The 16,974-nt window shown below is 38.5% G+C and overlaps 1 protein-coding gene and 1 non-coding gene across 4 annotated transcripts; one reads left to right on the top strand and one right to left on the bottom strand.

Moving 5' to 3' along the window:
- Positions 1-3,561: 3,561 nt before the first annotated feature.
- Positions 3,562-13,025, bottom strand: LOC111342984 (multicopper oxidase 3-like). 3 transcript variants are annotated; one of them, XM_088760438.1, is made up of 7 exons: positions 12,933-13,025; positions 12,307-12,401; positions 11,476-11,535; positions 9,492-9,560; positions 8,785-8,853; positions 5,514-8,277; positions 3,562-5,323 (listed from the first exon to the last, which is right to left on the bottom strand). In XM_088760438.1, exons 2-7 carry the CDS (start codon positions 12,371-12,373, stop codon positions 5,314-5,316), a joined length of 3,039 nt encoding a protein of 1,012 aa, XP_088616564.1. In that variant the 5' UTR covers positions 12,374-12,401; positions 12,933-13,025; the 3' UTR covers positions 3,562-5,313. The 3 variants fall into 3 exon arrangements, with proteins under 3 accessions (XP_088616564.1, XP_088616562.1, XP_088616563.1); XM_088760436.1 differs by having other exon boundaries at positions 3,562-8,277; XM_088760437.1 differs by lacking the exon at positions 9,492-9,560 and having other exon boundaries at positions 3,562-8,277.
- Positions 11,895-11,967, top strand: Trnai-aau (transfer RNA isoleucine (anticodon AAU)). The gene has a single exon. It is a non-coding gene; the product is annotated as a tRNA-Ile (tRNA).
- Positions 13,026-16,974: the final 3,949 nt, after the last annotated feature.

The following is a 16,974-nucleotide window of genomic DNA, read 5'->3' as shown; positions in this document are numbered from 1 at the left end:
CCCAACAATAAGTCAGACGGCCTCTACTCCTGCTCTACTCGGATATTAAAGTGTGCAAATGACGTTCTAAGTCGTGTTTTAGCAGAAATCTTTAATCTGTCTATATCACTTGGAACATATCCAGCTAAACTTAAGGTGTCAAAAATCATACCCATATTTAGGGCAGATGATGAGACTGAACCAAACAATTACAGGCCAATATCTTTGCTGTCTGATTTTAACAGAATTTTTGAAAAATTGATGTACAAAAGAATGAAAGTTTTTGTAAATGAAGAAGACATACTTTATCGCTCTCAATACGGACTCCGTGAAGAGCATTCAACTCAACGTGCAATTATTGACATAGTTAATACCATTCAGAGCAATATGGATAAACGTTTATTTTCGTGTGGTGTTTTTATAGACTTCAGTAAAGAAAGCTTTCGATACAGTAGATCATGCCGTTTTACTTGATAAACTTAACCAGTATGGTTTTCGCGGAATAATAAACAATTGGTTGTCGTCTTACTTGCAAGACCGGACACAAACAACACTAGTTGGTTCACATATCTCTAAAAAACCTTAACGACTTGTGGTGTTCAACAAGGCTCCGTGTTAGGCCCATTATTGTTTTTATTGTATATCAATGATATTTATACCTAGTCCAAAGAGCTTAATTTCTATCTTTTTGCTGATGACACTAATATTTCATATGCGGACAGAAACCTTAAATTATTAGAACAAACAGTGAATACGGAGCTACATAAAATGTATGTTTGGCTAACATCAAACAAATTAAACCTTAACATAAAAAAATCAAATTTCGTCATATTTCGTCCATATCAAAAAAGACTATCCTTTCAACCTAAAATATGCATATTTGACAATGAGAAGAATATGAACGTTCCCATAGACTGCAAAGACTACGTTAAGTATCTAGGAATGTTAATTGACTCTAATCTTTCTTGGAAGATCCATGTTTTAGTAAAACGGTAGGTCTTTTCGCAAAATTAAGACATTTTGTACCTCTCCACACCCTATTAAATATCTATCAGTCTTTAATCTCTTCTTATATTACTTACGGATTATCTGTCTTGGGCCAGGCCTGTAAGTCTTACCTAAATAATATCTTAATGTTACAAAAACGTGCATTACGTTTCATGTACTTCGCAAACAAAAATGAACATACCATTCCACTGTTTATTAATGCTAAGATTTTGCCTCTGAACTTTTTGTACTACAAAACTTTGTCTGAGTTGAGGAACGACGTTAGGACTGCTTCTGCCCCAATTAATATACGTAATTTATTTACGAAAACGTCTAGTATCCATTCTTATAACACACGCTCATCTACTTCAGATAATTTTTACATAAAAGCTTCAAGACTTGAAATACAAAAAATCGCCTTTTCACGGATTGGTGCTAAACTATGGAATGAGATACCTAATTCTCGGCTCATCGGTGCAAAAACCTGTGAAGCTCACGAGTGACGTAAAACAAAAACAATAAAACATTATAAACAACAGCGTACAGCAAAACACCTCATGAAACAAAGAAAACCTCGTCAGTTTTTTACACCGAGGATGACCCTAATTCTCTGAGAGGGCTACAAAAGAAATCCTTCAAACTCAGAATTAAAAAACAAACTACTTAAGTGTACTCGAAGATGAAGACTCTTTCATTGAGGTTCGCAAAATCATCTCCAAGCTAAATGAAAATGTCAGTAGTAGTAGTAGGGGGAAAGGAAGAGAGAGAAACAAACAAACAACCAAAATATTATCTATTAAATCGCATTCTTTTCCTGCCTTTCTTTTTACCATTAATATTAACAAGCTAATGATGGACTGTAACTATTGATGGACTGACCCGCCTAGACTAGCATAGCTATAGGCGGATTCATGCTGACCTCATTGTTTACATTTTTGCTCATTTGCATACGGCTTTGCGTAAAGAAGGAAGCATGTTAGATACAAATTGACTTCAGGCAGCTAAAGAGCTAGAAAACCTTAGTACATGGTGAAATTTTTAGCTCTTTGGGTGTAATATTCAAGGAGATATAGTCCATCAAAAACTGCAAAATTTCTGGGTGGCAAAAGCGCTAATTAGCTCATACATTATATGTAAAATTTTGAGTTTTTAAACCCGTGTTGCACAAAAAGTATTCAATGCATCAAGCTCGTATTCGTTGGCCGAGTTAGTCGTACTTTGACCTTTCGATATTCAGAACTGATTTATTTTTAGCTCCATCAGAAACTGAATTGCTTATGCTAATGAGGCAAATATTGTAAACAAGGATTCCCCTATATGCGGGCCAGTCCGACTTTAAATGTATATTTTTAACGTTAAGGAACACGTGGGTGTCACGTGTTATAGACTTTGTAAAAGTGCTCCTATAAAGTTGTCACACGTCCTCCTCCTTAAAAAAGGATATGCTTTCTTGATTTTAGGCCAACTGCTCTTTACCAATAAGGAAAGAAATTTATGACAGCTAGAAGAGAGAGAAACTAGTCGAATTTTTAGAGGTGAAAAATCAAAGCTAGATAAAGCGCGTGCAGGAAGTCAACACGAAGTCAAGAGGGAGAGCGTCAATTTTCGCTTTTAATCGATAATCGATGTCATGAGTATAACAGCACTTACATGGTTGTATCTTGTCGTCGACTTTTGAACAAAGGGTGCAACAGAATATCCAGCTTATCAAACAAAATGTGCGCAACTTGGATGTGTACATCTTCAGCCCATTGACTTCATGTATGACGTCATAGGGCTGATGAATTGAATTAGAACCAGGCTCAAAACGAAAGAGTTAATTAAAATTGATGAAGAAATTGTTTCTAATCATCCCGAATATATTTTCGTGCCCAACTTGAATGTATTTTCTGTCCCGCTTGAAATAACATGAAAAACAAACAAGCAGACAAACAAAATTAACGGGGAATCCATCGGTAACCTTCGGACCGATAATCTTATTAAAGAGATTTAGCACCGCTTTTGCCTGAAACGTGAACTGCGAGAGTGACCACGTGACCTTGTTTTCCCGCCATTTTCTCACTTTTGCCGGTCGCGCTTTGCTGTTTCCAAATGAAGGTAACCTGTTTCGCGTTTGCCGTGCATGGAAGATTTACGTGCATGAGGTCATTTGGAACTCAGAGGGAATAGAGAAAACAAGAAAATAAGGAATTTTGAAAACAAGTTTTCTAATTGTCCTTAAGGAGGATACGAGGCTGTGGTTTCATTCGCACTGGCATTCCCTGAATTTGTTTTAAACCTTTCATTGGTTTTGAAAATAGGCAAACATAAACTTAAAATTTAGTTTTCATCCTTTATTCGATGTTAGGAACGGGTGGGGTGTTGAGTGAATTTGCGTTTCCTCCATGGTTCCAAACAGAAGAAGAATGGTTAAACATTGAAATCAATCCATTAAGCAACAAATTTATAGTAGTATCTTTCAACCTTGTCAATTACATATTCCCCATGACCTCCGAATAATGATAAAACGGGGGGGGGGGGGGGAGGGTGGGACTATAAGTGTGAGCTTCTGTTTTTTACAGCGCCCCAAACAGACAAAAATGATTAAGTCAAAAATCAATCAATCAAACAACTTTATTACAATATTTCCCTAGTTCGTCACACATTGCATATGACTCTCTAAAAAAGGTATTCTATCGTTATAAACTGAAAGAAATTGATACAAAAACTTGTTAACCGATCAAGTGTTAGATTGTCTCTGAGTCTATCGTTTCTAACTGAAATTTTCTTTGATCTATACGATGCTGTTAAACAAAAGTTTAAAAGCTTACGAGCCTACTGTAATAGTAATTGCCATTCTAAAGAGGGGATAAAAACACCACAGGAAAGCTTACAGTTGCGAATAAAATCTACTAATGGGTTACTGGTTACTCAAATCAGTTGCCTCTAACTGGTTGAAGATACTTAACTTTGCATCTTTAAAGATCCCCAAGAAATCAAGTAGGAGATTAAATACTCATAATATATGATGAAAAAACTTAGGTAGGTTCATACATACAAAAAACACTTCTGACAAATAATGTCGCACACTAGTCTAGTCTAATACTAGTCTAATACTAGTATGGCCCACACTAGTTTCACACTTGCCTAAAATGCTTAGTTTTGAATCTAAAAATGTACCAAAAAAACCCGGGTTGATGATAAAAAGGTGATGAAACAATATAGCATATACTTGTTGACGGAAGGTGAGGACTCTAAGAAATGACGTACGGACCGAGCGTAGCTAGGTGCGCACGTTATGAACGAAATTTGAAAAGTTTGTTTTAACCTAAGTAGCACGAGATAAACTGGCATGGGCGGGAAAAGTGTAAAAGAGATTCTGCGGTAAAAACCTTTTCGTTATTTTTTCGAGTCACAACAAAACACTCTCCATTTATTGAAAAAGATGACTTGTTTTCTCTTTTTTTGTTCACTGCTGTCACTCGTTATTTGCAACAACAGCGAACAATGTCGCTGTACAACTAAATTCGGGCAGGACGGCTTTTTTCGAACCGGCTCACGTCAACCCAGCCCTAAATACGACTGCTTTGAGATTGCGCAAGCGGCGCCGGACGGGGCATATGATAAAAAAGAAATATAACAGCTACTCTCTTGTTACCGAGTATTTGATTTGACTCACTCTAATCTAAAATACTCAATTCTGGATATTACAAGATCCACAAGAAAATCTTGTATGTAATCGAATGACGTCAAAAAGGTTAAATAACTGAAAAGCTAGCCTGGAGATACCAAACATAATTAGCACAAGATATTAAGTGTCTGAAATGTCTCACTCTAGTCTGATATAGTCTAAATTCAAGAAAACGTTTATCGAAAAGTAGAGGAAATTTCTTCACGCTCTCTGCAAGGTTTTTTTTTCGTGCCGTGGTGGCATGGAAACGATGGAACTTAGCTTTTTTCGCCTTACGTTTGCATTTGCGTTTGCGCTGCCTCGGTTCACAATTGTGCGAAGCGAAAGCAAACGGAACCGCAAGCTTAAAAAAAAATTAAAATTTGTCATTACTTGTGTTGACGCTTGCACTTGCATTTGCATTTGCGTTTGCGTTGTTTTCATTCCTCGACGCTTACGTTTGCATTTACAGTTGCGTTGGGGTACTCCGCACATTTAGATCTTTGCATTTGCGTTTGCGTTTGCGTTTGCATTGCACGTGTGAACCAGGCTTAAGGATACAAAAATACTTCCTTTTTGTTAGCGGGTATTCGATTTGAATTCAGCCCAAAATACTTAACTCTGGATCTCGGCACATGCATTGTTGCAGAAGCGTTTTCAAGTAGTAGTTTTGTTGAGACTAATAGCTTCTGAGAATGTTAAGACTTACTTTTTTTCTGATAGTATAAAGTCTCCACACTTGTTCATACCTTTGGGTGGGTACAATTTCCGTTGCTCCTCCAAAGCCTCATTGACAATCATTGCCATTCCCTCAAGTTGGTGCAATTCTTTGTGACAGTGAAGAAACCACTGGCCCGGATTATCAGAAAGGAAATTGATGACAACGTAGCCCCCAGAAGGGACCATAACTGTGTCTTTTCTGATCGTGCGGTCATTGATGGAAAAATGCATTGGCTCTGTTCTCCAGCTTGGTCTGGTGCAACTGTTGTTCCCACACCCTTTTTTAGCACAGTTGATATCAGCGCAGTATATATCACTGTTGAGTTTTTGAACAAAACCAGTGGTTTTGTTATACTCTGGATATCCAACGGCAACCACATGAAACGTATGGCCGTGCAGGTGAATTGGATGAGCACTGGGGGCAGCACCAATTGATGAGAACACCAATTGAATAGTTTTGTTATAAGGAATGTCGATCATATGGACACATGAGCACTCGAGTGTTGAAGGATTGCAGTCAGCCTTAAGGTCGCACATCGTGTCATATGTTGTAAAATTGTCATATTGGGTCTGAGGTGGAAAGGAGGGAAGAATAAAATTGCGCCCATTAACGGAACTAGTTTGAAATTGACCTTCAAAATGAAAGTTGACGAAATGTCTGCAATCTGGGCATCCTATGGTGGGGTTTGCATTTGGAAGTTCCCCAGGAGGAGTGGGTTCAAGCAAACGCAGGTCGCGTACATTAGTACAGATAATGTTATATGAAGGATGAAAGTTCTCAAATGGGCAGTTCACCGCTTTGCATTTATTCTCCTGGGTGCACTCTCTGCGAGGAGATTTGTTTTTTATTTTTTCATATTCACTCGATGGTACATTATCATCCGGATCCAAACCGTCGTCATTCTGTTGATAGTGCAAAATAGCTTCTGCCACATGTCCTAGTGACTTGTAGGGTGGCCGGCTCCTATTTTGATCAATTTCCATAGTCTCTGCACGTATCCAGTAGTCTTTAAGTGTTGTCTCTGTTGCACTCAGTAGAAAGTCATATCTCTCTCCGGGATGGATCATGATGTAATCAACCTCTATTTGTGGTTCAATCCAGTAGCCGTCAGTGCCGACCACGGTCAGTTTATGGCCATCAATAGAGAAACTGTAAGAATAAAGCCCTTGGGCTCCAATAAGCCTAAAGCGATATGTCTCTCCGGACCTAACAGTGAATATGCCCAGTCTTGTTTTTTTGTATTTAACGTCATCATGTCTGCCTTTGCCATTTATGATTCCAGAAAAGTACGGAATAGGCCCAGTCCCTCCATTGTCAAAACTGCGTGTACCTTTATACTTTGGATCATCTGGAGTGGGTACTTCGCCAAGCGGCTTGTCTGGATAAAAGCCCAAGTCTCCCTGGGCCTGTGTGAACAGGTCAAAGGATGCCTCAAGTTGCCAGTCCAGAAGCGTTAAGGTGTGTCGATGTGGTTTGTCTTTAAAATTAATGTTTAGTTCAGTTTGGATTTGTTTCAACCTTTTTTTATTTTCTTTGACTATGAGTGCGCCATACAAGCCATCTGTTCTTTGAGCGCCACTGTGAGAGTGGTACCAAAACGTTCCAGAAGGCCGAGCGGTGTATTTGTATGTAAAGGTCGATGAGGGTCCTATCTGACATTGAGTCACTTGCCCTACACCATCCATCCAAGGAGTTCCTTTCTGATGCATCCCATGCCAGTGAATTGAAATACCTTCAGTGGTGAGATTGTTGTGAACATGAATAATAACTTCTTGCCCTTCGTGAACTATTAAGGTAGGTCCAGGAGTTTGTCCATTGACGGCTATTGCCAAACGGTACGTTTTACCATCAACAAATTGGGGATATGTGCATTTGGCTCTGTCCAAAGATGAACATGTTCTTTTAGATTGTAGTGGCAAAGGTGTCCCGTGTCGATCGAAATAATAGCTCACTCCTTGGGCTCCTCGCAAAGCTATTCCTGTAGGCTCATCCACTGATAACTTTTGATAGCTGGTGAAAGTTCGAATTTCGTCAATCTCAAGGTTGAAAATACATACCTTTTTCCATTTCCTACATTTACATGTTGGATTTCCGTATTCACAGTCGAGAGTTTCCTTATATAGCCAAGTTAGTTTAATATCTCTTGTATTGTACCTTCCAAACCGCTTGTTGAGCTGTAGGTCACTTGTCAAATCTACATACTGCTCTTCGCCAGTCTCAGCAGAAGTGTGAATGGATGACATGTGCCAATTTGCGTCTCCTTGATGAGGAGCTTGTAGACGAACTTCCTTAATGTCGGATATCGATACGCACTTTTTGGGGCGAAAACGGCTGGCGAAGTTCAATTCTAGCACAGACGATTGGCTTCGTAGCTCATATTCTACAAGTTCTGCCCGAAGTTTTTGGTCTTGTGATAAAATAAGGACAAGAAAGTAGCTCATTCTGTCCATTTTTAAGTAACCAGCTCCTTTCGTGCCTCCCGTCGTCATTGCCTCCACACGTATGTAGGTGATACAGGATCCTGGGACAGCATTGGTGAGGAGGTGCTCTTTGGCTTGGTATGGGTAATGATGTTCTTCATTGCCGTCCACCCACATACTGAAGCCTGGATCAGTGGTCAGCTTAGTGTAGACTTTGTTCGATCCCGCGGTGAAGGTGTCGATGGACGCAACGTACCATCCATTGTTTCCTCGAGCCATGAGATTAACTTTTCTTATTTCTTTACGAGTGCAGATGAGTGGCGGATTAAAATCACTTACGGCGTTCAACTCTTTTTCGTAATGATGACCTTGCTTTTTGATTCCTTTCAGCTTCGCTTGATGCACTTTGCCATCACTCAGAATGATCTTCAATAATAGATTCCCTTTAGGCAGTTGAACTTCCGAGTCACGGAGCGGTTGGTTGTCCATCAGTGCCACCACCTTTACAAAAGCGATGGATCCTATGACGAAAGAAGAAGCAAAATAAATTTTTCTGCGTGGTTAAACAAGCAATCACTTCGATCTTTGTTCTCATATTAGACGCCAAAAGATGATATTCGCAAGAAATATTTAGAGGCGTAAAATTTGGAAACAGATCAGCCATCTTGTTCGATCTTTGCGTAAGTGTGTTTCATAAATAGAAAAATGTTTTTCAAATCATCAAATTACATGTTCACTGTTGAAAATTAGTTAAACGCGCATTCAAACTACGCATGTTAGCGTTTGACACCAGGCCAATGTGTTTCCAGCAAGGAATAAAACCGCAGCCTCTCGGTTATGGCTCATATCCTGTCTTTCAGGTCTATCGTTGTGCCAAAAATCATGCTACACGTGCACTCCAGATTTGGAGAATACAAGTACCGGGTAATGCAGGTAATAGTGCTCTACTTTCAAATTTACACCTGCTATGTCAAAAGCTTGGGATAAGGAACAGGAAATGTTAGATGAGGATGAAAATTGTTCTTTACCTGGCTCAAGAGGCAAGAGTTGATCCTCGAGACGGTTTCCTGCCTTGTCTCGTAACTCGTTGAGCCCGTCTAAATAGAAAGAATAAATTGAAATAAGAGAGTTGACTTTGAAGTGTTAAATTGGTGGCTAGAAGCTATAACTGTTAACTGTGCCTCAGAGAATATTCGGTCAGTAAGAGGGGTGTATCGACTCATTTCCCACTTTACCCTCTACTTTGGGTGGATGTGGAGTGGGAGTGCGTGGAAAAAGAGGCAGGTCAACAATATGGAAGTTTAAGAGACCCATGACTTGGTGTCAATCTAAAGTCACAACCTACTGGGATCATGCACTTTCACTTTAGTTTGTTCTCCTACTTAGTACGAACTATTTTTGAATGACTTGGTTGATGAACCTTTTCAAGCAACTTTTAACCGGCTAAAAACGCGGTTTCTATTTCAGCTCGAACGGTTTGAGTACTGCTAAGTTGGGAAACTCAACCGCCAACTGGTGTCTACATTGTTCAAATCTATTGCACGTAGCATTTTTTTTGCGAAACGTTGGAGTGAAGGAAAAAGTCAGCGCTTGGGTTGCTTGCACACACAGTCATGTCTTGTCAGAAGACATTTTTCATTGCTTTAAGTAACAGAAGTATTCTAGTATCCCCGAGAAAGCTACGATGGAAGGCTACTAATTGTCAAGTAGATTTTCTGCTCAGGAATCTTCTCACTTTTTCCAGAAGTCTGGGAATCCATTTTGGGAAACACTCTTGAGTTCTCGAAAACTTCTTTGGTTTTGTCTGAGGAGGAATTTTATCGTGTGTGAGGATCTTTATTAAAGAAAATGGAATTCATAGACAGTCAGGTATCAGAAAGGATACAAAAAATATACTTCTAACTACATGATGATGGGGGGGAGGGGGGAGGGGACAACTTACGAGCTACAAAAAGCGGCAAAAATAATTACACGCCTCCCTTTACCAACTGGTCGACAACCCTGCACTCGACAAAATACAGTCGAACCTGTAGTAAGCAGCACATTATTAAGCGGTCACCCTGTATTAAACGGTTGATTGTTGAAGTCCCGAGTTTTTCCTCTTTATTGCTGTAATTTGAACTTATTAGCGGTCAGCCCCATTAAGCGGTTGTGGTCATCCTTTACAAAGTCCCAACCGACTGTTTGTATTGTTTTTCACACCTACATCGAATGGTCATTTGAAGCGCAACCACTCAAATAAAACTGAGAATAATCGTTCTAGTAAAATTTAATCCATGTTTATCGCCAAAAATCATTGTTAGTAGTATTTTTGAGCGTTTTTGTGTAAATCAAGGATTCAATTATGGCAGAACATGGCGTTTTTCATCGTTTCTTACAACGGTAATAAGCGATCATTCTGTATTAAGCGATCACCACTACATTGCTCGTGGGTGATTGCTTACAACAGGTTTGACTGTTTAAGAAATCTTATAATTACTTTCTAATACGTTACTTAAAAATCCCTCCAATCCCCACCCTCTCCAACAAACACTGTTGCCTAAAATTACTGACCATTTTATAACCCCAGGCAACTGAAAAATGGGAGGGGGGTAAAGGGTGGGGGAGGGGGACGGAAGGGAGATATAAATGAAAGGTATAAGAAATTGAAAAATACTAAAGGGTGCCAAGACTTTTGCTGCTTGTTATAGTTGTGGTAGTCGTTCTACTGTGTCTCAATCACCAACGAACGAGTTTAACGTGAGCTGATGGTAATAATGTTCTCAGTGTTTCTCGATTTTTTCTTCACAATACTAAATCACAGTAGAAGCAGATCACTGATAGAGGTAATGTGGGTATATTTGTATTTCGAATCGACAGTTCATGGTTAGAGCCCAAAGTTATTTCATTCGACTTGACTCGAAAAGAAAAAACGATCACAATGCCCAGATATCAAAAGTTTGAAACGGGAAAAAACCAAACCCAATCTTAACGGTAAAAGAATGCGTATTCGCCATTTCGTGTTATTTCCTGACTTAGCATTTTGCATACAGATATGTATATAGATAGGAAGAGAACCGCTTATAAAAAAAAATAATTAAACCTAAATTCCTCGACTTATACACTTGCGTCTATTATCTCGCACAGCTTCTTTTTGTTGTTAATGTTACCGCAGCTTGAGAGCCACAGCTTTTTTAAAGGAGAGTGTTAATACTCGACAAAAAGAAGATTTAAATCATTTTTCCCGAATGCAGCCAGTTGAAGAGAGAATAGATAATTTCAATAATTTCCGCTCCATGCTAATCAAAGACTTGACACAAAATTAAAATTGCAAATTGCGCTGTATTTAAGCTCGTGTTTAAGAACAATCAGAATTTCGCCATACGAGCATCTACGAGTATGAATCCGAAGGTCTGGAGTTCGATTCCTCATGGGGACTCAAATTTTTTCATTGTCCGACCTCGTGACAAGATGAAAGACATCTTTCTCAATTTTGATATTTTGTGGTTGGTTACCGGAAGCGTCTTCAATCGCATCGCTTTGGATATGAGAGGCGAGAGATTGTATATATTAAGTGTTATTCAAGAGTGTATATCATGGTTACAACTTTTCTAACCTAGCAATCCGATCTATGAAACGCCAGATGATCTGCAATTAATTCCAGAGGCGACTTGTGGGATCAAATGAGGAACATGCCTACGACCATGAGTGAAAAAGAATTAAAAAAAAAAAAAACTTACGCATAAATTGTCTTTTATGTTCAGCATCTCTTGGATCTTCCCGAGGCTTGAAGTGTGCGGCTGGAAAATATGAAAAAAATTTTTAGAAGAAGAAATCCAGGTTGAGCTGAGACATGCTGATATACGGAGCCCCTTTGGTGCCACCTAAGCTGATAGGTTGCGAATCGTGGTCTGCAAAAACTAGATTAGATACAATGAATATATGAAGTTCATATATTTTGAACTGCGGCATTAAATACGTATGATGCACGATCCTTCGCAGTAGATAGCGCTATTTATGCAATAGCGAAAATCAGACCTGAAAAAAATCAGGCCTGTACGGGATTCGAACCACTGACCTCTGCGATACTATATATTCATTGTATCTGATTTATCATCACGGGTTTATTACGAATCAACTTAACGGCCTGCTCCCATTTGGCTTGTTAGCTCAATTGGTAGAGCGCTGCACTAATATCGCAGAGGTCAGTGGTTCGAATCCCGTACAGGCCTGATTTTTTTCAGGTCTGATTTTCGCTATTGCATAAATAGCGCTATCTACTGCGAAGGATCGTGCATCATACGTAAAAACTAGATTCTCAAACTGAGCTCTAACACTTATGACGAATTTTATCATTTCAGGAGGGGGAGGGGAGGGGAAGAAGGAGGGGAAGGGGGAGAGGGATTTAGGTCGTTTACGTGATTCCCTAAGGCTCTGTAATATTCGAATGATGCTCACTGTTCAAAGTCCTTTTCTGTAGCCCCCCTTTTATAATCTGTTAGCGATGACTGACCCCCCTTCAATTCTCTTTGAAATCCATGCGATCTCCTCAAAAATCATCAAACTCGTACCTGATACACAGCATTCAAAAACAGACAGGGCCACAAAAGCAAACTTCAAAACTACAGAGATCTTCATTGATGTCTCGGATTGGCCGTCTTGGATGCTTGAAAGAAAATAAGAAGATTCAGTATGAAGGGTTGGAGGAGATAGATATCATTGACACAAAATTTCAGCTACGAGGAAAGACTACTACAAGATTCGATTGGATTCGGTTAAAAAGATTAAGGCTCGACTTTGTGCAGACCAGCTTTGTGCAAGTGTCTGGATCGGTGATCTGGTAGTTGTGGCTACCACGGGAAAAGATTGAGGCGTGAATGATGTCACCCACCCACCCCTCCCTCTTCTTCAGCTCTGCGTTCAAATACCTGAAAATATGTTTTTTTTCTCTCAAGGATAAGCCAGGCGAACAAGTATACTAACAAGCTAACGACTACCGTATAAAAGAACCCAGTCAGAGAGTCTAACTGAGAAATTAAGTATGGCATAGGACTTGGATAAAGTTTCGCAAAAGCATACACTACCCTCGACAAAACAACAACCTGTTTGAGAAAGTAGCCGCTATCGTAAAATCAGCTTCGGCTTTTCTTTGGAACAAAAAGAGAATGTAAGGTACAGAATAAAGGAGAAAACCTACTTTGTACAAATTGTCACGAGACCATGGTAGCTCCTTGAATTCTGCTAGGTAGCTCCGGAACAAAACTGAGCAACTTGTGGTCAAGAAAGAAATTAGGCAGCCTTTTAAAGTGATTTTAATTGCATAAACAAGTCTGTCATGTAAATTTCACCGTGGGAGAACGCTTGAGGCCAGATAAAGACAAAAGTTTTGTTAAGTGTTTTTTTTCCTGACGCTTGTGCGAAATTTTTGGAAGATCACGCACCGTCACCCTCCATTTCACAGAGATCAGAAAGCTCCAGACGGTTTCCCTGAGTATACTATTAACATAGCTCTGCAGAATTAAACTCAAAATGTTGTTCATGCTTAAGGAATTTTTGAAAAAGTAATTTCGACACAGCTAACATGGCTAAGATGCCAACCGACCTGCCCCTCTTTTGAGCTGATGATGCTAACGAGCATTTAATTAATTTAATCTCTTTTTGACATTACTCAGTGGTCATTCCGAAATGAATATGCAAGCTTATTGAAGCAGAAAATGCACAAAAAAACAACTTCAATCTCCGGAGCTAACCAACTTTGTTTTTATCTTGATGAAATAGTTAAAACTTAGAGGCACTATTTGGCATGTTCAGCGTAGCAGTTAATATCGATTCACAATCAACATTGGGAAATCTGAAACCTTTCAAAAGCAACATAGCCTCAGTATTTTCAAACAGTATACGAATTTACTACAAAACAATGATATTTGTTTCATATGCCCTAAAGTGATTTTTTTCTTAAAATAAAGGGCTTTTGTTCGGCGTTGCATGAATAGAGTTTTTAAAGAGTACAATAGCGGTAGACAATAATTGAGTTTTGAAAAATAAATTGTTTGTAGGCGGCTATCACGAAACAAATACTTCGGGAAGTAATTAAATATAACACTCTACTGCAGACCGAATTTTTAAGTCGTTTCAAAACTTTTTATGCAGCTGAAATAACGCAGTTTTCCGCTTCTGATTTGCAACATAAAAGGTCAAGTGTAAAGATTTTTCTAAACTTGTTCTCTCTTGACAAAAAACTTTACTGTCTGCAAATTAATACCATTCGTAATTGGCTATTATTAGCATTACGCCTGTTTGCATGACTTGTAAAGTTCGTTGTTAATTGTTTTTTTTGTCGGTATTTTATCCGAGTACGCAAGACAGTGAGCTTTATTTAGGAAATTTCGAGTTTCTTTCAAGATTTAGCCCTGTTTATCTACGCTAATTTTACACGATTCGTGACGCAATGGACGTGCTGTTTTCTAATGTCAACATGCTCGCGCAGCGATATTTTTGTACTTCAGTGATCATAGAAAAGTAGAGTTATTGTCTGCATTTGTTTATGCGTGAAAAATGATATTTGTCAATTATTTATAGAAAGAAAGTTCTGTTCGTCTTTCTTCCCTGAGGACACTTCAGCTCACCGCCGGATTAATAGTGTTATTCTCTCAAAGTATGGCTGTTTTACTCTGCGGTAGTTTTAAGCGATTTAGTAATTCTTGACTACCGTGCGCAGTGGTTATGAGATCACACACTGTTACCCTGCACTGCTCAGGGATAAGAGAGCATCACTGGAATATATATTTCGTATTAGCATTGCTCTACAGAAATGAAACTCAAAATGTTACTCATTAACAAGGTTTTTTTTGCAGAATTAATTTTTCACTCAGCCAACATGGCTAAGAAGCCAATGTACGTGCTCGTCTTTCACACGGACGATGCTAACAAGCACTTATTTCTTTCTGACATTACTTAGAGGTCATTCAGAAATGAATAGGTAAGGTTACTAAAGAAAAGATAGTATTAGAAAGGACTTCAACCCCTTGAGCTTGTCAACTGTCACATGAAAATTGAATCCCTTTGTCTGGATCTTAATGGGATACTAAGTTATAACTCAGAAGCACTATTTCGTATGATCAACATAGCTATTAACATCGATTAACATCAGGAAATCTGATAAATAACGTTTTCAAAAGTAACTTAACATCATAGTTTTCAGACAGTGTACGACTTGACTACAGAACGATGATATTTATCTCATTTGTATTTTTATAAAAATGTGCCTTTGTTTAGCGTTGCATGAAGGGAGTTAACTCCTAATCTGCAGCGCAGGACAAAGACACGTTTTTATCACAGAAAATCGCGTAAGCGGTTTTGAAACAAACATCATTGTTCTGTAGTAAAGTTTGGAAATACTGATACCGTACCGTTACTTTTGAAAACAATCAGACTTCCTGATATAAATTGTTTATCGATTTCGATAGCTATGTCGATCATACCAAATAGTGCCTCTGAGTTATAACTTAGTATTCCATCTAGATACTGACGAAGGGATTCATTTCCATGTGACGGTCAGCTAGCTCCGGCAGTTGAAGTCCTTTATAGTACTATTTTTGCTTTAGTAATGTTATGTTACTTTTGAAAACAATCAGACTTCCTGATATAAATTGTTTATCGATTTCGATAGCTATGTTGATCATACCAAATAGTGCCTCTGAGTTATAACATTTTGATACCGACGAAGGGATTCATTTTTATGTGACGGTTGGCTAGCTCCAGAGGTTAAGTCCTTTGTAGCGCTGTTTTTGCTTCAGTAAGCTTGCCTATTCATTTCTGAATGACCTCTAAGTAATGTCAGGAAAAAAAGAGGTACTTGTTAGCATCATCCGTTCAATACACAGGTGTGAAGGTTAGCTCCTTGGGCATGTTCGCTCAATTAAAAGTTTTATGCAAAAAAAAAAAAATGCTTTGTTTATGAACAGTATTTTGAGTTTCAATTCTGTAGAGCTTTATTATTGTGATCGGTTTATGTCAAATCATGCCTTCTCTCACCGTAGGGCAATGGAAGGTAACAGAGTGTGCTCTCATTATCATTGCGCATGATCGTCAAGAATTACTAAATCGTGTATAATTGTCACAAAGCAAAACAGCTATATTTTGAGAGACAACACTAATAATCGGTAAGCAGAAGTGTCTTCGGACGAAAGATCGGCGAGCATCACTTTTTTCGTGCAAACAATTGCAGAATCTGAAAGCATTTCTACTTTGATCAATGAAGTGTAAAAAGTCTAACAATGTAGCTGTGATTTGACGCGCGAAACAACATGTCCATAGCTGAACGTCACAAATCATGTAAAATTAGCACAAATAAACAAGGCTGAATCTTGAAAGAGACTCACACTTGCTGAAAGAAAATTTCAAGATTACTGATTTCCTTATTCAGATAAAATACTAGCAAAAAGCGATTTTACTTTGCAAGTCACCCAACAAGTATCACACACTAGGCGAATGCCAAAGATAGCCAATTACGGGTGGCATTTATTCGCAGACCTAAAAAATTCCTTAGACAAAAGATTGCAAGTTTGAAATGATCTTTACACTTGGTCCTTTTATCCTGGAAACTACTTTATTTCAGCCGCAAAAAAGGGTCTGAAGTAGAGTGTTTTTTTTAAATGACTTCCTGAAGTATTCTGTTTGCCTTGACAAACAACTGTTTTTTTCAGAACTCAGTAATTTTCTACCGCTATTGTACTCTCTATTAACTCCTTTCATGCAACACTGAAAAAAGGCACATTTTTAAACATACGTAAATGAGACATATATCATCGTTCTGTAGTAAAGTTGTACACTGTCTGAAAATGATGATGAGTTACTTTTGAAACTGTTAACTGTTAGACTTCCTGATATCAATAGTTAATTGATGTTAATGTTAATAGCCATGTTGATCATACCAAATAGTGCCTCTGAGTTATAAATCAGTATTCCTTTAGATACAGGCAAAGGGATTCATTTTCAAGTGACGGTTGGTTAGCTCCAGGGATTAAAGTCCTTTAAAGTATTCTTTTTGCTTTACTAAGCTTGCCTATTCACTTCTGAATGACCTCTAAGTAATGTCAGAAACTGGGTGAAACAAGCTTAATCCCTCAGAGTGACTAACATCTTATTTCTCCTTATAATATCCGCCTTGAATCACACATTAAAGTAAGGAGAGTTAAAGAAATGATCACCAACCAAATAACCTCTTAATCGTCAAACAC

The sequence above is a fragment of the Stylophora pistillata genome, chromosome 5, assembly GCF_964205215.1.
Source record: "Stylophora pistillata chromosome 5, jaStyPist1.2, whole genome shotgun sequence".
Classification (NCBI taxonomy): Eukaryota; Metazoa; Cnidaria; class Anthozoa; order Scleractinia; family Pocilloporidae; genus Stylophora; species Stylophora pistillata.
The sequence above is the reverse complement of the archived record's forward strand: the minus strand, read 5'-3'. Positions and strand labels throughout refer to the sequence as shown.